Source organism: Cynocephalus volans, chromosome 16 (genome assembly GCF_027409185.1).
Source record: "Cynocephalus volans isolate mCynVol1 chromosome 16, mCynVol1.pri, whole genome shotgun sequence".
Classification (NCBI taxonomy): domain Eukaryota; kingdom Metazoa; phylum Chordata; class Mammalia; order Dermoptera; family Cynocephalidae; genus Cynocephalus; species Cynocephalus volans.
This window is the reverse complement of record NC_084475.1, coordinates 68,955,660-68,982,153: the sequence shown is the minus strand read 5'-3', so window position 1 is coordinate 68,982,153 and position 26,494 is coordinate 68,955,660. Positions and strand designations below refer to the sequence as shown.

Genomic DNA, 26,494 nt, shown 5'->3' with positions numbered 1-26,494 from the left:
GGTATGTATAATTTATGGTTTTTAGTATCATTTTCTGTTAATTGTATATATTCCCAATTCTGTGATAATTCTGGATATGTGTTTGGCTTAATAATTGTAAAATGACATGCTTAGTGTATACACATAATTGGTGTAATATGTGTACCTGTTTTTTTAATATATCTGGAATAGTTTGGGACATGACCCATGAATACTTTAAACTTAATTGCTTTATAGAATTTGTAAAATGTGTATCTGTGTGTATTTGTGTGTGAAATCTTCAATATGTAGTGATGCAGATTTTTAAAATTTTATTATAGAAATCTACAAATGTATACAAAAGTAGAGACATGGTATTTTATAATGAGTTATTAAATACAGATATATGAAAGAGAGAATAATATAATAATCCCTTCTACCCATGTATTTACATAGCTTCAGGAATTATCAACATATGACCAATTTTACCTCATCTTCTGCGTCTTCCACTACATTATTTATTTATTTGGCAACTGGCTAGTATGGGGATCTGAACCCTTGACCTTGATATTACAGCATTGAGCTCTAACCACTTGAGCTAACCAGCCAGCCCCACTACATTATTTTAAAGGAAAATCCTGATATCATCCTGTTTCATTTGTAAATACTTCAATATGTAAATCTAAATCATGGGTTGGCAAATTTTCATTAAAAGATCAGATAGTAAATATTTTAGGTTTTTCAGGGGATATGGTTACTATCATAACTTCTCAATTCTGCTATTGTAGTGCAAAAGCAGCCATAGACAATAAATAAATAAACGACCATATCTGTGTTTCAGTAAATCTTTATTTGTGGGCACTGAAATTTGAATTTCATATAATTTTCACATCAGGAAATATTCTTTTGATTCTTTTTTTCTCAACCACTTAAAAATATAAGAACTGTTTCTTAGTTTGTGGGGTGTACAAAAACAGATTTAGTTTGCTGATCCCTCCTCTAAAAAGATAAGGTCCCTCTTTCTTTTTTTCTAAAAAGAAAGGATAAAGACAATATCATCACATCTAAAACAAAACCAAACCTAATTTCTTATTATCAACTATCCAGTGAATGTTCAGATTTACCCAATTGTCTCATAAATCTTTTTTTTACAGTTTGTTTGAATTGTGACCCAAACAAGGTCCATATGTCTTTCAATCTATCAGTTTCTTTTGGGTATTTTTCCCTTGCTGTTTGAAATTATTTTATCTGTAGAATTTCCCGTGTTCTGAGTTTTGCTGTTAAAGTCTTGTTTCCTTTCACGTGTTCTTTAGTTCCCCGTATTCTCTTGTAAATACAGGGAACTGAGGAACATTCCTACAGTTTCTTATAAACTGTTAGTTAGATCTAGAAGCTTTATCAGGTTCAGATTCAAGTTTTTGGCAAGATTATAGGTGGTATTTTGTACTTTCTGTTGTATCGCATCTGGAAGCATATATCTTTTTGTGATGTTAAGATTGATTAGTGGATTCAAGTGTTCATCCATTCATTATAAAGTTCTCATCAGCCTTTTACATAATGGTAATTTTTAGTAGTTGTTGATAATCATTGCCTAGATACAGTATTTCATTAAGGTTTACAAAATTATTATACTCTAATTCTACCATTATTTCTTTCTTTCTTTCTTTCTTTTTTTTTTTTTTTAATTCTACCATTATTTCTGCATTTTAATAGCTAGCATTTTCCTATATAGATCTTTCCACATCAACTCTTTGGTTACCATGTGGGACTTTTATATAGAAAAGACAGAATACATGCTTGTATGGCCCCTTCTCCCACCTTATTTACTGGTTTTGAAAGGTTCCCTAACTTTTTTTTTTTTGGATTTTCAAATTGTTCCATATCTGGTTATTGGAAACCTCTTTAAATTGGCTCTTGTGACCTTTTGATAAGAACTTCAATAGTCTGCTTTCTGGCACTCCAAAATGTTCTAGTTTCACTTTGTGCAGTTCTTGCTCTAGAGCTGAAACCAGCAATTTCACCAAGAAACCCTGTTTTTTTCTTTTACTTGGAAATTAGAAACCTACCTCAGTTTGGGCTCTAATGGTGCTCACCAGTATTTTTTAAAACTTTATTTTGTTATATAATTATATATAACATATAGTTTCAAAGGAAAAACTACTCAACAGAGTACATTCATTTAGTACCATTAGAGCCTAAACATTCAAAGCAGTCTAGGTTCTGTCTATATGGCCTTCTTGTACTTTTGGCCTTGTGCATATGTCATTTTGTACTTTTGTGAGTGTAACTTGGTATAACATCCATATCTGGATCAAAGGAAAAATGCATATGTAATTTTGCTAGGTATTGTCAAATCCCCTCATAAGGGGTTGTACCTTTTTTGCATTTCCAGCAGCAGTATATTAGAGTTCCTGTTTCCCCAAACAACAAAGTATGTTGTCAGATTTTTAGACCGTTGACAGAATGATAAGTGTAAATGATGTTTTACTATAGGAGTAATTTGCATTTTTCTTATGGAGGAGGACATCTTTTCATTTGCGGAAGGGCTGTTTACTTTTATTTTTGGTGAATTGTACTAAAAGCTCTTGCTTGTTTTATATTGGGATATTGGCCATTAAGCTCTTTATAAATCAAAGCTATTAACCCTTTGATAAAAATTACAAATACTTTTGTTCATTTTGTTATCTTTTTTGCTTTGCATATAGTTTTGTTTTTCATTTTTTTGTAATGCAAACATTTATATTTATGTTATCATATTTATTTTGATTTTTTTAAGGCGTATGATTATATGGAAACCCCTGCAGTAAAAATACTGCTTCATATTTTGGAGGGTATTTTTTCTAATTTATTTCTACTTTATCGTAAGGTCATCTTTTGTTATTTTGTTTTCAAGGTTGCTTGATGGTTTAAAGGCCAAATGTTATTTGCCTTTTTTTTTTGAGCCTATCAGATTAGTGAGTGATGGATGAAGAAATTCATGACATTCTTATGTTAAGTCTTCTTTTGTGAGCTTTCTAGCCCAAATTTTATTTTCCAAGTGTTACAGTAATGCTGTCCTTTAGTTGCTATTATATATATATATAACACTTTCCAGTTACATTATAAATTGTGAATGTAAGTAATGTATTTTATTTTGCATTATTTTATATCTTAAGGTTATTTTCCCTTACATATTCAAAGCTGAATTCTACCTATGCTTATATTGAAAGAGAAGTATGTTTTAGAATTCATTTTTTCTGCCCGATCTGAAAAGAAATTCAAAGAAACAGATTTTCCAAGCTTTTAGAAATAATGTTTCCTTTCAATTATGTTGTATTGATCTGTGGAAGAATATGAAGAGCACCCCCAATTACAACTATCAAGATCAGACATTTAGGATTTCCTGTTCGTAAAGATTGAAAAACTTGAACATGTTTTGTAAATTCAGCTTGAAACACTATTATTCATTAGGATATATATGATACAAATTTTGGAGGTGAGTTATTCCTATCTCAATAATAAAGTTATCCAAAAGAAAGTTTAAAAAGATGGGCTGGTATATGAATGAAGTATTAATATAAAGATGAAATGATTGAATTTACTGACATTCTGGGCATTTGAATTTAAAGATAGAAAATAAAAATCAAATAACGCAGAAGCTTTAAGTCAGTCTTTAAAAAAGTTTTTAATTATTTAAAAAGCAACTTTTGATATAAATGGAAAAATTCACTTTGATTTCATCATCCAAACACAGTAATTATATATTTATTTGTATAGTAATGTCTTTAAATCTTAGTCCCTATGACTAAGCATATGGAATACATTATGGATCCACAGGAACATTTTCCATTTTCATTGCCAGGACTAGTTATGCATTTCCTGAGCATCTAATATTTTTTCACCTTAAAATATTAAAATTATTTAATCTCCCTGAACCTTAGTCTCATCTGTTAAATAGGAATAATAGTAGCATCTAGTTCCTAAAGTTGTTGTGGAACATAATATACTTTCTAGAGTGTCTGGCACATGGTAAGCCCTCAGTAACTTGGCTGTTATTATTCAGTTAAGGTTTCTGTCTTCTGCTTTGCAGAGGCTCAACACCTGCACATGTCCACAAACTCATGTTACACATTTTACATACTGTTCTTATTTTCCTTTTGTCCTGCTTTTCTTTTGCACTTATTTTTAAATTTTTATTTTTATATTATATATATTTATGAAAGTCATTTAAAATTTTTCTGGAACAAAATAGGTAACAAATAAGGGGAATGCTAATTTAAATGTAAGCTATATAGTTTATAAATTATATTTGTATTAAAATAAAAAATTATTTTTCCCAAAGTTAATGACCTCTTTTTTCTCATTTCTACAGTTTTCTGTGTAGCTAATTTTTTGCATATGTTGCAATAGGTCTATGAAATGCCTATTACTTAAAAAAAAAAATTCTAACATATGAGTCAAGATAGGCTGGGTTATGGTATAGTAACATACAATTGCCAGATCTTAATGGCATAACACAAGAGTATTTTTCACTCACCCTACATTTTCAACACAGATTAGTGAGGGGACTCTGCTCATCGGATTTTCCCAGGGACCCAGGCTGATGGGGACTATATGCCTACATGTGCTTTAATAGTTGTTGCAGCAGTGAAAAGGTAACATGGTTAATAATGCACTGGCTCTTAAAAGCATATTCCTGAAAGTGTCAGCTACCATTTTCAGTATTGACTAATACAGTTACCATGGCTATGCCTAACATTAAATGGAGGAGTAAAGTACCATCCTCCTGTGTTTCTAAAAAAGGAAAGCTACCACAGTGTACCTTCTGTTCACTAATTTTTCAGTTTGCTCTGGCTCCTGTAGGCAAAGTATGCTCACTTCCCTTTCAACATCAAACAGTCCAAAAGTCTCATCTAGTTTTAGCGTCAGGCCCAAAGTTAAGAATCTCTGAGTGATGCATAGTATTCTAAACATCAAGGCGGTGATGCTCAGGCATTTCTTATGTAAAGCCATTTTGAAAACCAAATGAATGGCTATTTCAAGGACCCCCTACTCTAAGAGTAGAGAGATTTTTGTGATCAGTTCCTTCTGATCTCAGGAAAGGGTTTCCCAGTCCATTGTTCTTCGTGGCTCTGCTTTGACCCTCTGGGATACTCTTCCTTTTCTAACATAATTTTTGGTATCTATATTTTTAGTCTGCATAATTTTACATCAAGATAATAAGACACTTAGTTAACCATTCCATTGCTGTTAAATGTTGAGCTTGGCTCTAGTTTTTTTAATTTATTTTTTGTCATTTTAATGAAAGTGGCCTTAAATAGGTATATAAACAGTGTTTCAAAATCATTTGTATTATCTTCCTATTGTAGTTTCTTAGAGCTGGAAGGGATTGTGCAGCCCACTCAGTCCTGCTCTCTCAATTTACAGTAGGAATCTGAGGTTATGTAATATCCCTGTGGTCACAGCTTGTAAGTGGCACAGCCACTCTGGCACCAGAGTCTGTGTGTATCTTCTTGTGCATCTCTATTGAGTTAAACCTTAATTGGCTAAGATATGGTCACTTCGTGAAGTGTTTTAAAAATTGCATTGCTTTAGTAACTTTCAAGGTTGAGCATTTTTCTATATGAAAATGTGTTAACTGATGACTTTTTCTTCTGTAGTTTGTAGTCTTTCATCTGGAAAATTTGGGACATTACTTAGTGGCTCATGGGACACCACTGCTAAAGTCTGGCTGAATGACAAATGCATGATGACCTTACAGGTACAGTATTTCTGTGTGAATATTCTAGATAATAATGTGACAATTCTGTGACAACTTAAATTGATACCCATTTTACTCACAGGGTCATACAGCTGCAGTATGGGCAGTAAAGATCTTACCTGAACAGGGCTTAATGTTGACTGGATCAGCAGACAAGACTATTAAACTGTGGAAGGCTGGAAGATGTGAGAGGACTTTTTCAGGTAAGATCAGGGTAGACAGCTTTTATAATATCATCACTTCTTATTTGCTCAGATGGTTTTTTTCTTAAAAGTTTAGAACCTTGAAAGTTGTATTTTTGAAAGTGTATTAGAGTCACTTAATTTGGTTGAATATAATTTTTCTGAGTTAAAATTTAATATATTTTTAAAAGATATAATGAGACCTCATAAAACAACTAGATGTAGACTAATAAATAGCTGCTTGATTAACTATAATATGTGTGTGTGCTTCTATATATATGTATGTAATTTTTGGTATGCAGTTATATTTTTGGTTGTTGTTTTAACACGTTCATCCTAAAACTTCAAGAATTAGCCTTACTGATGATGGGTCAGCAATGTTCATATATGGAAGAAAGTTCATATATGGAAGTTCATTATGGAAGGAAGTGTTTATATATGGAAGAAAGCATCATTAGTGCCTTTATTTATATTGAAGTACCTTGTTTAATAATAACAAATTCAGGCTTTGTTTATGTTGTGGTTTTTGATAGGTAATCTTTTTAAACCCCAGCTATTAAACAACACCTACGCTGAGGCATGTGCTGTCTAATATTAATATCACTGATTTATTGATGGGGCACATACATTTTTGGTATGAATTTTTGTTACTGTTTTTTCCTCTCTTTTTTTATTTTCTCCTTAACAGTTGATCACCACCCTAGATAATACTGTAAGAGGTCTCTTTGTGCAGATAAAAGTATCTGTAGATGAAAAATGGATAATGAGTTATAACTAAGCATCCCTCTCTTTCTTCTTCAATACTTGCAATATATATGTATAAAGTCATTATTAGTATGTGATAACTAATCGAAATCAACAAATACTGAGCATGGGAAAGTTTTGACTTCTCTTATCCTTTATTAGATCACAAGTTTCACATAATGTCCTAAAATTCAGGAGATACCTACCCTTTGTTTTATATTTCTGTTTTATTTGAATATGTGGATATTATGAATTACTCTTGTTATTTGGAAAGAAAAATGGAAAATGAATTGTCATATGAAAATGAAGAATTGTTGGGATCAAAATACTGTTTTTGGAGGGTTTTAAGAAATAATTTGGAGAAGATATTATGAGCATAAAATAACTTGTCAAGACTGGTGATAAAAAATATTGCCAAACCTAAAATACAAATTTTGGTTATCAGGCTTTTCTACAGAAAAAAATGTAATTTTTCTAACTTGAAATGTCAGCTTTTACTACTCACTGATATGTTTTATGTTAGTAAAATATATAGAGCCATCAACTAAATGATGCATTTTATTGATTTACATTATTCTTTTCTTAATTCAGGGCATGAAGACTGTGTAAGAGGTTTGGCAATTTTGAATGAAACAGAATTTCTTTCCTGTGCAAATGATGCTAGCATTAGAAGGTGGCAGATCACCGGCGAGTGTCTTGAAGTATATTATGGACATACAAATTATATTTATAGCATATCTGTCTTTCCGAACTGTAAAGGTAAGATTATTGTATGCTCTATATTTTAACATTTTGTATTGAGCATTATTCCATCCCATTCTTGAGGAGGGGAGGAGGACTGATTACTTAAATCAGTTTACGAGTACTGTCTGCGACTTGAATAATTTAGTAACTTTATTTGCTAATATCTTTTTCCTAATGGAAAAAATTATATGGCTATATTTATATTACTTTAGATTAGATAAATGTGTTGTAAAAGTTCTTGGGTAACTGAGGAAAGACTAATTTATTGGTGCAAGATATGGGATGTAACATGAGATGAATTAAAAAATATGATTTTTGGGGGGCCGGTCTGTGGCTCACTTGGGAGAGTGTGGTGCCAAGGCCACGGATTAAGATCCCTTTACCAGTCATCTTATTTAAAAAAAAAAAAAAAAGATTTTTGAAGTTGTATATAGTACAGGAAAAAATATATAAAATTTAAAACTAATTTTAAAACACTTTGAGGGTAAAAAAGTCAGTATATGTATCTAAAAAGTAGTATATATAAATGTACTTAATTTTATTTATTTAAACTAATTTTTCCTGTATTCATTGATTTTAGATTTTGTGACAACAGGAGAAGACAGATCTCTGAGAATCTGGAAACATGGGGAATGTGCTCAAACAGTCCGACTTCCAGCTCAGTCTATATGGTGCTGCTGTGTGCTAGACAATGGTGACATTGTGGTTGGTGCGAGGTATTTATATTCTAGTCAACCAATAAATATTGTGTCTCTGTGATTTTGTTAGATACTAGAGTGCAGAGGTAGGACATAAGGAATTTCAGGTGAGTTGGGGAGACTATCTGCACATTTCTATTACTGAACAAAACGGTAGGTATAACAACTTTCACACTAATAATACATGATATATTATACCAGAGTTGTACTGCAAGTTGTGCAGTCAAAACATTGATTCCTAAAGAGGTTAGAGAAGGTAGAGATTGGTGAGGGAAAACTTTCTGGAGAAGAAGAAATGTGAGTTGGATTTTGAAAGATAATGAGTAAGAAAGTACGTGAGAATTTCTGTCAAAGGAAGCAGTATAAGTTTTCTTTGTGGGAACAAATGTGATGTGCACAGGAGATGAAGGGAGGTGGAGGACTAATACTGGGGAATAGAGAGTAATAGGTACAGTGGGGCTTAACTGTGGAGAATCTTGAATGCCAGGCATTTTTTAGATGCAGTTCTTGGAGTAAGTGGTTGTAGCTCTTGAGCAAGAAATGATATGATTAAAGCAGAACTTAGGAATTATTAAATATGTAGATTAGATTTAACTAGTAGTGACAAAAGACAGGAAAACAAACTAGAAAGCAACAGCAGTAGTATGCATGTGAAGTTATAAAACATTGGCAACATGATGCTAATGGATGGGAGATAAATAAATGAGATAATTCAGAGGAAAAATTATCAGGAAGGGGATGGAAAAGGATAAAGCTTCAGACTTTTGGTGATTGGAAATCCCCATTACTAAAAATGGGGAAGTGGGAGAATTGGTTTGGTACAGAAGGTGATGACTTTGGCTTTATGTTTCTGAGGTCTGAGTGCTGGTGAGCCACACCATGCCAGTGGATCATAGGCGGTTGGACTGGAACCTAGTGTAAGAATTGAGACTAAGATAAAAATTTGCACAAAACTGCCAAAAGCAAGCTGCAGCATACCTGTCTCTGAGGGAAGAAATATAGAGGAGGAATAGAAGGCTAAGAACTGAATCTTGTGATATATTGTGTATAGAGAAAGACAAGCCAGCAGGTTAAACAGAACAAAGAGATCTGGATGTCACTATTCAGGGAGATGGAAAATGAGAGATTTTAGAGGGAGATGATCATCAGTGGTAAAAAATGCTTAAGGGGTCATGAAATGGAAATTTAGAAAAGTATTTGGTTTTGGTTTAAAAGCTGTTATGAGTGACTCTTTTGACATCACATTTTGGTAGAAAATGATAGAAAAAATGGTAAATAAGAGGAGATAAAGGGTTGCTTGAGGAGATGGATAAAGGAAAGGTTTATAGATGACTGGCATTGAAGGCAAGAAGAAAAAGAAATTGACAGCTATAAGGATAGAGTGTCTAATAAAGTAGAGGTATTTTAATTTTTGGCTGGAGCAGGGGTTGATTTGCTGGTTTACTTTTTTCCCCCGTAAGCATATTTGCAGTTGAAAGAAAATAAACCAATTGAAAGAGCAAAGTTGATGTTAGTAGAAGGTTAAGTAAGAAACAAAGTATTCTGTAGAATTGCATAGAATTAATACAATGGAAAATAGCTAAATTGGCTCTCCTACCTCAAACTTTAGAATTGAGAAACCATGGAAGTGAAGTAATTTTTTTGAGAACAGATGTTGAGGACTGCCATCCAGGCCAAACACAAGACCGATTTTTTTGTTTTTGTTTTTGATTTTCATTTTTCTTTGAGGTTATATTGCTAATTACTGGCATAGTAAAGAAAGACCATGTTTCCCTGTTGAACATCTGCTATTTTATAAGCCTTATGTTGGAACTTTGAGCCCTGTATAAAGTAAACCAGTCCACTACTCTTCTCTATACCATAATACCTATGTAATGTTGACTTTAAAAGTATATACTATAGATTGTTATGATGGTAAATATTTAAGTTGGAATTGAGAATCGTACTAAATATATATTTCTCTGTCCTTTGCAAGTAACTTATTTCTTAAATAGTTATAATAGACAGTAATTTGTGCTGAACTCAGCATAGTGCTATACTCAGCAGTAAATACATAGTAATATTTCTCATTCACAAATACAGATTATTTTTGTTTTGGATCATTTAGGTGTGAGACTGTTAATACAGTATGGCAATGACTTTTAAAATCAGTTCATTTTTCCTTATAGTGATGGTATTATTAGAGTGTTTACAGAATCAGAAGATCGGATAGCAAGTGCTGAGGAAATCAAAGCTTTTGAAAAAGAGCTCTCCCAGGCAACTATTGATTCCAAAACTGGTGATTTAGGGGACATTAATGCTGAGCAGCTTCCTGGGAGGGAACATCTGAATGAATCTGGTAAATATTTCAGTGTATCTAGTAGTAAAAAATGCCATATTTGCCTTTTGGGATATTAAGAGTGATAAGAATAAAATGTTGTTTTGCTAGTGTTTCAGTATTACTCTCACTGCCAGATACTGATTTTTAGAATTTTTAACATCACACAAAACCACTATAAAAATCCATGTTCTTCTTGCCTTTGTCTCATAGTTTAGACTTTAAGTTTTGCATAAACAGGAATTTTAAAAAAAACCAAAACCTCCCAACACATAGCTCATATATAGAAGGCACTGAGAAGTCATTCATTTAATACTTTTTGATTGATTGGATTCCCTGAGAGGTTTTACAGACTAAACATAAAAATGAGTTAAAATAAAGCAATGTCTGTTTAATGAGTTGGGCATTATTTGAGTTTGAAATCAGAGAACAAAAGTCATCTCAAATGAAATCTTGTGTTGGATATATCCCTGACCTGTTTATATGTGTGCTTCTCAGTGCTTGGTTTATGGACCGCTGAGGCTTCTGAGATACTTTCAGGACATCCATGAGGTCAAAACTAATTTTATAATACTAGATGTTATTTGACATTTTACACTGTGTTAATGTTTGCACTATGGTACAAAAGCAATGGTGGGTAAAACTGCTGGCTCCTTAGTTCATAAATTAAGGCTGTGGCATGAAAGTGTTACAGTATTTATTATGTTCTTTACTGTCATGCAGTTGTAGTTTAAAAAAAACAAATTCCTATTTGCCCTTAATAATATCCTTGATGAAGCATTAAAAATTATTAATATATTTACACCTTGACCTTTTAGTACACATCTTTTTAAATGTGGGTGAAAAAATGTAAAGTACACATAAACTACACCAAAATACCATGATGTCTCAAGGAAAAGCACTTGTGTAGTCATTTGAGTTGCAGGCTGAACTACTACTCCTTTTTTCATGGAATACCATTTTTATTTGAAAGAATGACTGTGGTTATTCAGGCTTGAGTATTTGGCAGACATTTTTTGAAAATGAACAAAGTGAGCATGTCACTTTAAGGAAAATAACTGACAATATTTGTTGCCAAAGATAAAATTTGAGTTTTCAAGTGAAAAGTAAAATTTTGGAAAATTTGTATCTGTCTCCAGGATCTTGATAGCTTCCCAATACTTAAAGACTGTTCTAATGCTTTCAGTGGTAATATTAACAAATGTGATTTTTCGATGTTGTGTAATGTGTAAATAAGCAGAAGATATGCGTGAGTGAGTGAACCAATGTTTTCCAGGTTACCAGTACATGATGTTACAAACCCATACATGGGGAAAAGATCCATTCAAAGTGTAAGATAGACCAATGGATTTTAATGTAATAGAGCATGAAAGATTCATTGATACGGTTTCAGATTCTATAATGTAGCCTTTAAGGAACAACTACTTGTAGAATATCTACATTTTCTGAAAAGGCTGTTTAACTAGTCCTCTTTTTGAATTACCTATCTGTGTGAGGCTGGATTTTCTTTATTTACTTCATCCAAAACAACAAATTGCAACAGATTGAGACAGGTTAAGAGGGTTGATTAGAGGATGATGAACTAGACAAGAACTGGCCTATATGATACTCACACAGATTCCACTGACCATTACTCAGTAATGTGACATCAAAGGATTTCAGGATGCAAAGGGACTGGTTAATGTCTCTGGCTAGAAAGCTACAGCTCTGCCCTTTGGAAGAGGATCAGGAATCTTTGGAGGACAGTTTTAGCCTTGCTGAGAAGGTGACATTTGATTAAAGTCCTTAAGGAAACAAAGTAGCAAATCTTGCCAACATCTGTGTGAAGGGTGTCAGAGACTGAATGAATAGCCAGTGCAAAGGCTCTGTGGCTGAAGTGGGGTGACGAAGGGATGGTAGAAACCAGTAGAAGGTAAGGTCAGAGAGGATGGGGGCAGTTTATGTTTGGTCTTGTATACCACTCCAAGGATTTAGGCTTTACCAAGAGTAAGATGAGAAGACATTGAAGGGTTGTGAACAGAAGACTGTTAGGACTTACTTAAACTCTTACAATTCCTGTGGTTGCTGGGTTGAATATATAACACCAGGAGCAGGGGTAGGAGACCATTGAATCAATCCAACTGAAAAATGATGGTGGCTTGTACCAGGAGATAATGATGGAGATATTGAGAAGATATAGTTTTCTGGATATATTTTAGAGAATGAGCTGATAAAAGTTGCTGAAGGATTGGCTGTAGGGCTGAGAGAAACAGGTATCAACTCTTCTACTTTTTGGCCTTGAGCCACTCGAGAGCCATTTACTGAAATAAAATGTGTTGGCAGCAGATACTCAGTAATAATACTTGTTTCATTTTTGATGGACCAGTTTCTAGTAGAATCACGTTTTGTCAACTTTCCTTTATTTAATAAAATTTTCTTTTAATAGTTATTTTCTTTTGGTCACTTTCTAGTAGAATTACATTTTAAAATCTTTTGTTTAATAAAATTTTCTTTTAAACCAAAATATATAGTCTGTTTTATGTGTAAATTTTAATGTTAAGAATTTTCTATCTAAATGTTTTTGAATTTTACTCTGCCATTCTACCTTTGATTCTTAAAATTTTTATTTTAAGGTACTAGAGAAGGACAAACTCGTCTAATCAGAGATGGGGAGAAAGTCGAAGCCTATCAGTGGAGTGTTAGTGAAGGGAGGTGGATAAAAATTGGTGATGTTGTTGGCTCATCTGGTGCTAATCAGCAAACATCTGGAAAAGTTTTATATGAAGGGAAAGTATGTTGACTTCTTTCTAATTACCATTATCTTAAATCATTAGGCAAATTAAATCTTTTCCTCATGCTGATAAAATTTTCTTTGGTTTTTTTGACATTTAAAAATACATTACTGTGGGAAAATTATATTTTTTTCCTGTCTTGAAATGGGCTTTAAAAAAAAAATCTTTTCATGTAGAGGGAGCTGCATTTGATAGACAAATTAGCTATTATCTGTCTTTTAGGAGTTCCCATTCATATATTGTTCCTAATCATTTTGGATTAGGAGCCTCTGTGCCACATTTTATGTAAAGCCTCATGCCTAGCTATATTTAACTTGACATGACATGAGCAATCCTGCAGGGCATTGCCTATAATACCAGCATATTTTGGTGAGTAGGGCGTGGTGACAGCTGATCTTTTTGGCTGATCCTTTTTGAGATCAATCAATTGGAAACCCTCCTTTGTACTTAGAATTAATGTGTAGTTGTAATCCATCCCCGTCCCTACCCTCATTCTCAGTAAAATAGTAATCTTGCAGCACATGAAGATGGTTGCTGTTAATCTTATCTGCCAAAGAGGAAGATTTTTGCATTGCATCTTGGAGAAAGTTTAAGTACTATAATTATTAAAATAAAGAACACATAATATCTGTGTTATGTTACATACGTCATTAATATATATGAACAGATGGTAATCATTTATCTCCTTTTTATATTTCTGTTATAGGAATTTGATTATGTTTTCTCAATTGACGTCAATGAAGGTGGACCATCTTATAAATTGCCATATAATACCAGTGATGATCCCTGGTTAACTGCATACAACTTCTTGCAGAAGAATGATTTGAATCCCATGTTTTTGGATCAAGTGGCTAAATTTATTATTGATAACACAAAAGGTCAAATGTTGGGACTTGGGAACACCAGTTTTTCAGATCCATTTACAGGTAAGTTAGGATTTGTATTAAATCTTATGTACTTTTATCAGTATTGGTTGATTTTTTTGATGTGTTTAAAACCCATTATGATTAGCTGTTTAAATAAAACCCAAGATCTACAGCAGGCTTTTACTTCACATTCATATTTTTAAGCCTCAAATTATATAATAATTCTGTATTTTATAGAAACAATTTTAAATTGTTGTCTTTCAAAAATACAGCCACACTAAACTAAATAAAATTAAGAAAATTTAATTTAATCATTTGAAATAAAAAGACACTTGAAAGTTTCTTAATATATTTTCTCTTTAAAAATACATTGTGTTGAAATTTAGTAAAAAGAAATTCTGTTTTCAAATGAGGTTGAATTGGTTAGTTGTGCATCATATCTAGGACTGAAATATGGGTAATTTTAGTTTATATGTGATTTGTATTCCACATGTTCATTTTAAGTTGTTTGTAATATAGTATGCAGTATCTAAAATGTTATAAATGGGGTTAGGTGCTCATGCCCAACTGTAAGTTTTTATCCTACTAGTATTAGTCTGAATTATGGCTCCTAGGAAGTAGATTATAATCTTAGTAGTATTAGCCTGACTTCTGGATCGTGGGAACTGAGGTACAGGAGGAAATAAAATGCCTCCTTTTTTTGTAGGTACAGGGCCAATTCTACATAAAATTTTGAAATAGGCACCTTATTGTTAATGTTTTCCTGTTGTCATTTCTGACTCCATTTTTTATGTGTTAGTGTTCTTCCTTGTCCTACAAGAACTTCATATCCTCTCCTGTCTCAAATCCTTACATAGATCTGCTTTTTCTTTCCTCACAGATACTTCATGTTCCCAAATCATTTCCTCTCCTCCTACTTCAAAATTCTGTTGCCCGTTAAAATAATAAAGCTAACCTCACCTGATGTTGACTTAAAACGGAATTATTAAAGTAACTCAGTACTGAATTATAAATGTTGTAACCCTCCAAATACTTACACTTAACAAAAAAAGAAAAAAATTAGGTACTTAGTACCTGAATATTTCTGTGGAGTTTCAGACTTCAGTAAAAAGAGTGAGCACACGTCATAGAGCTGTATTGTGGGGCACAGAACAGGTATTAAAGCAGCTGCTCCTTCTGGAAATCTAGCAACTACTTGGCTTGTTTTGCTCTTCAAAGACTCTAACTTTATAGGCATTCTTACGTATCTTTTTGTGAACAACCTGATTATTTCCCGAGAGGTACTGATAAAACAAATTCACATATATTTGTAAACATAAGTGGAAATCTGTTTCCTTTGTAGCACTCATCTCTTTTCTCCAGGAGATTGTAAGCTTAAGTGAATATAAGTGATTTTCTTCCCTGCTGGATCCCCAGCACTGGGTATACTGTTTGGCACATGAATTAATGAAACCAGGGCTTCTCTAAAAGGTTAACATTTAATGCTTGTGGTTTTGATAGCATGAGCAACAGCAGGAATTGCAGTGAATTTGGATAGGAACAGGGACAGAAATTGATTGTATGTGTATTTTACTTAGGTCAGAGATCACCTGCAATTTATTTTTTTTATTTTTGAGTTTTGTTATTTTAATACTTAAGTGCTAGAGCTAAGATATAATAAAGTATTAAAGTGAAGAAAACAAAATTTAGAGAATCATTGAAATTTTAGTTTCTTCTCAACTGTAAGAGTTTTGACTATATTTCTGTCATCCTGTCATGTGACAGCCTTGCTCTTCTGTTTTTCTCTGAGTTTAAGTTCTTCTAATTGTGCTGTTTATAAAATTTAAAATTTTGGTGTACTTCAGTTCTCCTTTATTTTACATGAACAGGTGGTGGTCGGTATGTTCCAGGCTCTTCTGGATCTTCTAACATACTGCCTACAGCTGATCCTTTTACAGGTGGGAGGCAGTTTTGATTAATATATCTTTCTTCACTAAATATTTAGTATTTTGCATTATATGGCTTTATATTTTGGAGATGTCATCTAGTAACTGATAATTCCCTTATCTATATCTCCGATTTTGATGGATCTCCTTTTCTTTAACTTCTGATTTTTTCTTTTTCTGGAGTACTTTTGTAAATTTCCTCATGACTTCTAAATAGCATATTATTAGAGTTCATCATTTTCTCCAGTGGTCCTTCCTGCCAGGAGAGCAGAGTAGTTAAGAACATAGGTTTTAGAGTCAAACAGACCTTAGTTCAAAATGTGGCTCCACCACTTACTTGCTATGAAGAAGTTGGCAAGTTACTTAACCTGTCTGAGCCTATTTTTTTTATCTGTGAAATTAGATAATAGGGGAACCCACCAAACAAGACACAGCATGAATGCTCTCACTGGCGAGATGCTACCAATCACAAGCAGAGAAGGAGCCATGTGAGTCACTGATATTGGATGGAGCAGTGCAATCAAGATGTCTACCCAGGCATATTTTGACTTAGCATGGAAGGAGACATTCCACTCAGCTACCCAGAATTAGTCTTCCTAATCTAAGTTATAAATGGCCTTCTTGAAGCTCTTGAAGTGTCGGTGTATCTCTTCGGAGTAAATTTATTTACCAAGGTATGCGTGCCTCAACATCAACACTACTGGAAAAAAATTGCCAGAGTTGGACTTTAATGCAGCTGAAGAAGTCTCTATTTTCAGAATGGCTTTTGATATCTTTTGTGATGCTGTCATTGGATCTTCAGCCAGAGTTCCTGAATGATATACCCAATTTGGGAAGAGATTCATAGCCTTTGTGGTATCCACTGGCTTTGCAGACTTAGTATTGTGATCTATAAAAATGAAAACCTGCAATCCTCTCTCAGCCATAGATTGGACCAACACCCAACCTTAGGTCAGTGTCACGAAGTTGTAAATTGCTCTTGGTGAGCTTCCTTTCTCCCGTGAATGAATTGGTGGCCCAGATGCTAATGGTTGCACCCTGTGCATTGATAACCAACATACTAAAATAACCAACTATCAAGCTAAATGCTGTGATGGTAAAATGGCTGTTAAGGAAGTCTTTGATGGCATATGTGATTTCAAATGGTAGTAAGGATCTGAAGAGTAGATAAGATGATGACTTTTTCTTTATCAGCAGTTGAGGAACAGTGATGCTCTGAAACTTACACCAACAGAGTTCCTGAATCTCATTGGAGGATTTTTTGTGGAACAGAAAGAACATACCAAGCTTCAGCCAATACCAGCAAAATGAAGAGAACTCCTGGAGCCATCATAATTAGAGCATGTCTCACTGTTGCACAATGTCAATAACTCAGAAGTTGCAATGATTATGTAGATATGCAAGATAGCATACTAAATATCCAAGAGAATTATGGCATTATTAGGATAACTGAACTACACTTTTATTAAAAAAAAAAAATTAACAGCATCTATCATATTGAAATATGAAAATTAAATGGCATAATACATGGGAAGTATTTAGCAAAATGCCAGGAATATATTTAAGCCATCATTATACAAGAGTCCTTCAAAAAGTTTGTGGAAAAAATAGAATTAAAAGATAATAGAAGTCTTTCCATGAACTTTTGGAAGACCCCTTGTATGTTAGGTACTATTGTTTTTGATGTTGTTCTCCCAGCTTTACCAGCACTGGGGCCAAAAGATTTCTGGCTTACAACTTGAGGTTAATATTAATTCTTTTTCTTTTCATTATTAATTTATGCAGTTCTCAAACTTCTAATGTCCATTAGAATTATCTGGGAAGTTTATTTAAATTACTTATCCCAAGGTTTTACCCCCAGAGATTCTGATTCACAAGATTAGTGAGGAAGTTAAAAATACTCATGCCCTGATTCACATCCAGGGATTCTGATTAAATAGTCTTGGGTATGGTTTGCTCTTAGGTATTTTTAGAAGTTCCCTATGTGTTTCTAAAGTAGATCCAATTTGGAGTAACATTAGGTTGTGAGTAGACTCTGGGAATCTGCCTACTGAATAGGTGACAGTCATTCAGGTGGTCAGAGAGCCACATTTAGAAAAGTTTAGTACTGCACTCTGCCTCTTAATAGCTTAGTGCCTTGGGCAAGTATTTTAATGTTCCTCTTTTAAAACATTGTGAATTATAATTGTATCTAACTAATAATTTAATGAGTATGTGCATATAAAATGCTTAGCATGGCGGTTAGCGTATAACTCAACAAATCTACTTATTTTGTGTTCTTCATTATTTTAATCTTACTTATCTATTTTATTTTGTTTTTTAGTTTTGTTTGTCTTTTCTGTATGTGTTGGTACTGGTTATACCAACTCCTAGATTATAAACTCAGAGAGCCTAGAACAATAGCTTACCTTTCTCCTTCCCATGAAGGCTGATTCAGGGCTCCGAACAACTCCAAGTCCTACTGATTCTCTCTTTACACTTATTTTTTGTTTCTTTCCATTTTCAGTATGACAGCCACAAGTATAATCTCAAATGTGACTGGTCTGTCGTCATGCCATCCCTAACTCTTTCCTAAGTCTTTTCCGATTGTCTTATGTGCTAGCTAGTCCTTTCCCTTTGCTTAAATAGAATATAATTCACATTTCATCCTGGAAACCCTTTCTTTCTCTCCAATCCACTTATGTTTTTGTAATTCACTAAACTTCATCTAGTGTTTACTTTGTATCTTGAGAATTACTTTTTTAGCTAACATTTATTGGGTACTTACCACATGCCAGGCACTGTTACAAGCATTTTTCTGTATTAAATTTATAGCACGTTTATTATGTATATAAAGATGCCATTCTGAAGTGTGACTACTAATGAAAATAAGTTATTCTGTGTAAAGAAGGAGCAGTTGGAACTTTATAATTTGCAGTTCCCTATGCTTACTAGGAGTATTATTGCATTGTAGGTGCTGGTCGTTATGTGCCAGGTTCTGCAAGTATGGGAGCTACCATGGCTGGAGTTGATCCATTTACAGGTACATAGTTTTCATTTCTTTCTTTTTTTTTAGATTTCAAAAAATCATTGAAATTTTTATTTAATGAAAAGAGTAAGAAAATTTGTGTCATTTCTTTGCTGGAGGACTTTTTACGTAGTAGATCAAGAGCAAACTTCTTGGCTTGGATTTTAGAGTTTTCTCAGAATTGTCTCATTACTACCCATTAGAATCATCTGGGTAGTTTAAAAAAAGTACACCAGCTTCATCCCCAGAGATGCTCACTGGGTCTAATATTGCTCTGGGTCAAGGCCTTGGCAAGGGTAGTTTTATAATCTTCTAATGTGATTCTAATATGCAGCCAGAATTGAAAACAACTGTTTTACTGTAGGAAGGCTGGTTTCCTTACTACCCTTACAAAACTTTTGTTTATTCCAATCTCTCCTCCTTCATTCTTAATGTGTTGAGAATGTTATTCACTGGATTATGCATTGTTCTCTTTAAGAAGACTCAGGAAAGAATTTGCTTTTATGATTTAGGCCTAGAATATTTGGTCTTCTCCCGAGCCACAGATTATTTTTTTGTATTTTTAGTATGTAGCTTAGAGTCTGACACATCTTACTTGTTCATTGAATATATCTAGGTATGTTTTCCTCTGTATTGGCTGCCAGTAAAATGCAGAGCCAAAATTGTGGTTCATCTCTTTCACGTTTGACAAATCTCTTCGCATGTATTTTTCCGTACTTGTTATTTTATGTGATATACACAAGAGAATTTGATTAACATATATATTACAGAGCATCATAAAATAAACACCCATAAAACCACCACTTTACTTAAGAATTAAATTGGCATCTGATTTTGTAGGCTTTTTTTTTAACTGCAAATGCAGAATTGGTTGGCAATATTGAGATATAACAGTAATTAATTTAGGATTCTGGAGTGAGAATGCCTAGATTCAAATCTCAGTTCTACTACTACTTATCTATTTGACCTTGAACATGTTATTTGATGTGTCTGTGCCTCTGTTTTACTCATTTGCAAAGTTGAGATAATATCGACCTCCTAAAGAGCCTACAATTACAAAATTTATGTAAATTACTTTTTATAGAATAAGTGGTTAGTAATTCTTAGTTGTGCCTATTGTAACAAAAGAGACTAAAGTTTTAACAGTGTTTCCATTTTTCAGAAGTTAGTTTTTAATAGTCTGGTAAATACACTAGACTTTTTATACCTGAGTCTAAGCTATTATCATCTCTCAGACTAATGAAACAATAGCCTACAAACTGGTCTCTTGTCCATACTGCAGCCAGTGATTTTTTTATAGTTTATTTATGCCCCTCCCTTGATCAAACTCTTTAAAGACTTACTTCCCAATGGATATTTTCACTTGCTTTGCATTCTCTTCTGCCTTTCTACTGGCCAGCCATATTGGCCTGTGTCATCATGCCATCCTGTTTTCTACCTCAGGAGCTTTGAGCACACTTGGAGTACCTTTTACTTTGTTATTTAGACCACAAATTATTGTTTTTTTTCCCCTCTTTTCCTTTTTTATTGAATTTTGTAATGCAGTATTTATTAAACAAACTCAGTGAAACTTTTCTGAACACCCACATACATCCTTTCCTTGATCAGCCACTCTATCATAAGCTCCCATTGCATCCTGTACTTTTCCTTCAGAGAACTTTTCATTGTACTTAATTGTTTGGATGATTTTTGCTTAATATTTGCATTCTTCTTTCCACAACTAGACTGTAATGACCAGGAGTGCAGGCAGTGTCTGTATAGCTCATCTGTGATCATGTCAGTAAATATTTTGTGCTTTGTGAACAGTGAGAATGAATTTTACACTTATCTCATTACTTGCTTCATCTTTATCTACCTTCACCTCTTGCTGTCCCTAATGTACTCAGCATATTTAAAAAATCTTTTATGCATATTTTTGCAACATACATTATCAGTGTGGTGCTGATAACACCAAGGCCACGGGTTCGGATCCCTATATAGGGATGGCCGGTTAGCTCACTTGGGAGAGCGTGGTGCTGACAACACCAAGTCAAGGGTTAAGACTCCCGTACTGGTTATCTTTTAAAGAAATGCAATAAAATAAAATAAAATTTATAATTTAGACTGAATTCTAAAAACAGAAAAGTAGAAAATGTGAGATGGAAAGGCCTTGTTCTACATTTGAATTTCCATTCCCAAAACCAAAAATTATTGTATCAATAAATATATAAACAGTATACAAAATCTTGTGGTTGATACCTTTTTATTTGAGGTTGCTTGTTATTTTATTGCATGCACTGAGTAGTTACATATTTCAATAATTGTGAAAACAAAGTCATACAATTAGAAAAATCTCATTTTTGATCATTCCTTATGATTTTCTTCATCATGTATCCTGTAAATAGGGAATAGTGCCTATCGATCAGCTGCATCTAAAACAGTGAATATTTATTTCCCTAAAAAAGAAGCTGTTACTTTTGACCAAGCAAACCCTACACAAATATTAGGTAAGTCTGTTTTAATTAATTTTCTCACATACCCACCCATAGACTGAGAGGCTGTCAAGGTAGTTTCTCTTCCTAACATGTGTTAAGAACTGGGTACTTATACGAATAGAGAATTCTTTTTGTGGCAATTTTTATGTAATTGTGGTATTACACAACTATGTCAACTAGAAATATACAATATACAACCATACAATCATATGGTAATGGACCCTTAATATGTTGTAAGAAGCCTTATACAAATGTAAGGTAAATGCTTTATGATGACTTTAATAAGAAAAACTAAAGGGGGAAAATTAAGTCCCAGTCTCCCCCTCCCCCTGGCTCTTAATGTTTTCAGGAAAAAAAAATTATGAAAATGAATGAGTAAAGCATTTGAAAAATAAAGATCTTATCTTTTAAAAATTAATGACCCTAGAGCCAGCCTGTGGCTCACTCGGAAGAGTGTGGTGCTGATAAGACCAAGGCCATGGGTTCAGATCCTATATAGGGATGGCCAGTTAGCTAACTTTGGAGAGCGTGGTGCTGAAAACACCAAGTCAAGGATTAAGATCCCCTTACGGGTCATCTTTTAAAAATAGATAGATAGATAGATAGATAATGAATGAATGAATGAATAAATAAAAATTAATGGCTCTTAGAAATAATAAAACACCATTTTAAATTTCCCATTAAAGGGCTAGCCAGTTCACTCAATTGGTTAGAATGTGATGATGATAACATAACACCAAGGTCCAGTGTTCAATCCCTGTACTGGCCAGTTGCCAAAAAAAAGAGAGAAAAAAAATTGCCCATTAAAAATGAAACTACTCTAACTGTTCTATTGACTTTGCTTTTCCTGTTAGTTTTTCTCAAAACAAAATGACAAGGTTTTTTGAACTAAGAATTACTAGCTCTGTTTACAACTAAGATTATTATGAGAATTAATTGAGATTATAACATACATACCTGAATATAAGGCAGGGTTTTTTGCTCAGTATTATCCTTCATGGTATCTTTATAAAAGTCACTCATAGGTGTTTTCTTAATTGCTTTATTCTGAACAATAAAGAAGTATATGCACACTTGTATACATTTTTTAAGTCTTGTACAAATTTAAGAGGTTCCTTGCTTTTTGTATTCCTTAGATAAACTTTGTTTTCAATAGTTTGTTTGTGTTAAAAATTTTATTGCCAAAGAATAATGAAACAGGTCCAAGTTTCCATCTGTGGTTGATAAAAATTTGTAAATTTGGACACTTTATCTTCTTAACCTTTGTGATAGGAATTTTGGCTTTTTTATTCTTGAGATAAAGATTTTCAGACAAACAGTGTTAGATGACTCAAAACAGTAGTAGTGATGACAAGGACACTGATATTGAAAATGTATGTGAAGGATTTGAAGGAAATTGTTTCATGAAATGTTAACGAAGAAAAGGCAATATTTCTATTCAATAAGTTTTTGAAATAAATAATGTCAAATATGCATATGGAATTAAGTCAATTGAATATTTATCAGTAGTCATTTAACTCTTTGACCATGTCATTGACAATCAGAAGTTGACATAAGTTGGCTAAAAAGTTGTTGTAAATTTTCTCATTGGGAAAATAAGAGATTGACCTATACTTGGAGATATATATATATATATATATATATATATATATATATATATATATCTATACATACATATATATATATATTTGCTTTGAAAAATGTTCAAAATGGTTACAAATATGACATTTTAAAAGTTTATTCAAAGCAGAAAGCTTCAGAAGTTCTTAGAAAATAACAGGTAAAAAATAAAAAGTCACAGTAACCTTTCTTTTACCCTACTGTGCTCAGCTTAAAAATACTCACAAGCCCTTATTTTATGGTCTTTGATAATGGCTGAGAAAAGTCTTAATTTCTCATGTTGTACAGTACAGTACTCTTATTGAAAATTTTGGCTTTTATGCATTATCTGGCTAATTACAATTAGGGAATTTTGAAGGTTTGGTTTTGGGTTCTAGGTAAACTGAAGGAACTTAATGGAACTGCACCTGAAGAGAAGAAGTTAACTGAGGATGATTTGATACTTCTTGAAAAGATACTGTCTCTAATATGTAATAGTTCTTCAGAAAAACCCACAGCCCAGCAATTTCAGATTTTGTGGAAAGCTATAAACTGGCCTGAAGGTAAATAAACACTCTTCAAAATGTAACTAGAAAGAAGGAATTGTGTTTTTTCATTTCTATCAATATTACTGGTGTTTCTAGATTAAATAAAAATTAACTTGGATAGTCCCAATTCACACTGTGAGGAACTTCACAAAAAGGATTCGCTACACCACTATAATTCATAATACTGTTTTGGTCATGTGCCTTATGAGAATCTGAAGGTAATATAGTGATCCCCGTACATGCACCAATTTGTATAATGTTTCAGAGCATTTGTGTAACCCCAGCAAGCCACTGAAACAACTCTATGACCTGTTTGTTAATCCTAAACTATAAAGAGTTTCTATAAGTATTTTCTTTTCAGTTATGTTACTTAAGTCTTTTTTAATTCCAAAAGTGTCCTCTCCCCCATTATTTTTTCATGCCATTGATTTACTGGAGAAAAAGTCCATTTTTCCTACAACATTTCCCATATTGTGGATTTGGCTGATTGCTTAATGTATTCCTCTATCTCTGTTTCCTGCTAGAGGTATAATTAGCTTCTTGTTCAATTGTTTTGGTTTTTTTAAGTGAAGATTCTTTTCTAAATGATTCTGCATTCTACCTTTATATTATAGAGCACAAAATGTCAGATTTCCTCACTTACAGTGATGCTAATATTGTTTAGAGCATTCGTTCAGATGGTGTCTATCCAAGCCCTCTATTATAAAGCTCCCACCCACCTATAAGCATCCTATCAGTATCTGTTAATAGAATTCTTTTCTAAAGAACTTTCTCTGTTCACTCTTTGGTCTTGTTTTGGGATTTTTAAAAGCAAGATCTCCACCCCATTCTTTCAATTTATTATTGAATACTCACTGTGTATCAGACTTTTTGACAACCTGAGAGAGTTATCAAAAAGCATATATGATCTTATAGCAATAAGTTCAGTCTATATAAATATGAAGAATCAATTAACACAAGTTTTAGAAAAACATGCATTTTGTAAAGCAGGCACATGCTTTTTGGCATTTTCTAAAATGGTTGTGTTAGTTTTGTAATGCGAAAATAAAATCCTTAAAAATTGAGTAACAGTTATAAGGGATTTTCTAGATTTTCATAAACATTAATAAATTTTTCTTTTTAATAGATATTGTCTTTCCTGCACTTGACATTCTTCGGTTGTCAATTAAACATCACAATGTGAATGAGAACTTCTGCAATGAAAAGGAAGGAGCTCAGTTCTGCAGTCATCTTATCAATCTTTTGAACCCTAAAGGAAAGCCAGCAAACCAGCTGCTTGCTCTCAGGACTTTTTGCAATTGTTTTGTTGGCCAGGCAGGACAAAAGCTCATGATGTCCCAGAGGGAATCACTGATGTCCCATGCAATAGAACTGAAATCAGTGAGCAATAAGAACATTCACATTGCTCTGGCTACATTGACCCTGAACTATTCTGTTTGTTTTCATAAAGACCATAACATTGAAGGGAAAGCTCAATGCTTGTCGGTAATTAGCACAATCTTGGAAGTTGTGCAAGACCTAGAAGCCACTTTTAGACTTCTGGTGGCTCTTGGGACACTTATCAGTGATGATTCAAATGCTGTACAGTTAGCCAAGTCTTTAGGTGTTGATTCTCAAATAAAAAAGTATGCCTCAGTATCAGAACCAGCTAAAGTGAGTGAATGCTGTAGACTTATCCTAAATTTGCTGTAGCAGTGGGGAATGGGGGCTGAGGTTTTAAATTGATTAGTGGTTTTTTTCTCACATTTTACATGACTGATTACAAATGATAAAGAGAATACTGTGGATTAAGTCAAATTTCAGATATTGTAAAGTGGTGGGGAAGGGAAACAAAGGAGAAATAAAATTTTTACACTGATGAACTCTGAAATTTTCCTGTGTAATGTGGGTAGGTTTTCATGAGTATAGAAACAAATTAAGAAAAATTATAACCAACAACAACGCAACTACAGTGTGGCATTTCTCCCTTACCTTAGCCACTCAGAAGACAAGGGCATTTACTTGTATAACCTGCTTTTACTACTTATTTACACCAAACTGTTAATTGTTGGCAATTATCTTTTACTTCTCCATTTACTTTCATTGCTGGATTCTTTCAGTAGCACTGATATATATCAAGGTCTTATTTTAGGATAACTACTTCAAAATTTTTAAAGATTAAGTTTGTTATAAATTATTCATATATTGAAAAGATATAAAATTTTTTCATGATGTAAGTTGTTTGTAAATAGAAAGTATGTTTGATGGCTCATTTTTAGATATAAAGGAAATTGGTAAGCTATGTTAGGTCACTTATTAATTCAGACAAGTAAGGCCTCAAATTGAATACAGGCTTAGATACAGTTTCTTTTGCCCTTTACTATTTCAGGTAACTTCATTATTCATTTGTTTTGATATTTGATTGTTTATTTTTAGTTATTTCCATTATTGCAAAAGGAATTTGGAACATGCTGAATTTTATCAGGCAGTTGTACAAGCAAGAGTACATCAAACTATGTTATTTGAAAGTCTGAGGTCTGTCATGTGAAATTAGTACTTTCGACCCCTAATATGGTCTAGGCAGTGTATGGGACACTTTGATATTTATGAGAGGTGGTATTATCTCTATTTTTGGAAGTAAAGATAATGGGATGAATCATGATAGGAGAAAAAAAGAAAGTGAAGCCAAAAGTGAGTTAACTACTCAGAGTACGGAGGTTACAGATTCATCTCTGAACGCCCTAGGAGCTATAACACAAATAAAGAACTGTCCCGTTAATTACACAATTTATTGTGTCTAAGGTAACTCAGTTTCTTAAGAGAAGTGTAACTTCCTATTTTTAAAAGTGGCAGAGATCTTTTCACAAAGGAATTAGCCTAAAATAGTGAGCAATATTCTCAGCATTTATGGTATAAAGAACCATGAGTTTCCTGGCTTAATG

General features: G+C 33.2%; 1 protein-coding gene across 2 annotated transcripts in view; it reads left to right on the top strand.

Moving 5' to 3' along the window:
* PLAA (phospholipase A2 activating protein) overlaps positions 1-25,435 on the top strand; it is a 37,677-nt gene extending 12,242 nt beyond the window's left edge. For both annotated transcript variants that reach the window (XM_063080539.1, XM_063080540.1), the window contains 12 exons: positions 5,598-5,698; positions 5,781-5,901; positions 7,216-7,383; positions 7,949-8,084; positions 10,235-10,404; positions 12,996-13,153; positions 13,861-14,080; positions 15,889-15,957; positions 18,899-18,967; positions 21,337-21,438; positions 23,424-23,588; positions 24,700-25,435. In XM_063080539.1, the coding sequence (XP_062936609.1) occupies positions 5,598-5,698; positions 5,781-5,901; positions 7,216-7,383; positions 7,949-8,084; positions 10,235-10,404; positions 12,996-13,153; positions 13,861-14,080; positions 15,889-15,957; positions 18,899-18,967; positions 21,337-21,438; positions 23,424-23,588; positions 24,700-25,265 (2,045 nt within the window). In that variant the 3' untranslated portion in view covers positions 25,266-25,435. The remainder of the gene's footprint in view (positions 1-5,597; positions 5,699-5,780; positions 5,902-7,215; positions 7,384-7,948; positions 8,085-10,234; positions 10,405-12,995; positions 13,154-13,860; positions 14,081-15,888; positions 15,958-18,898; positions 18,968-21,336; positions 21,439-23,423; positions 23,589-24,699) is intronic.
* The last annotated feature ends 1,059 nt before the right edge of the window (positions 25,436-26,494 follow it).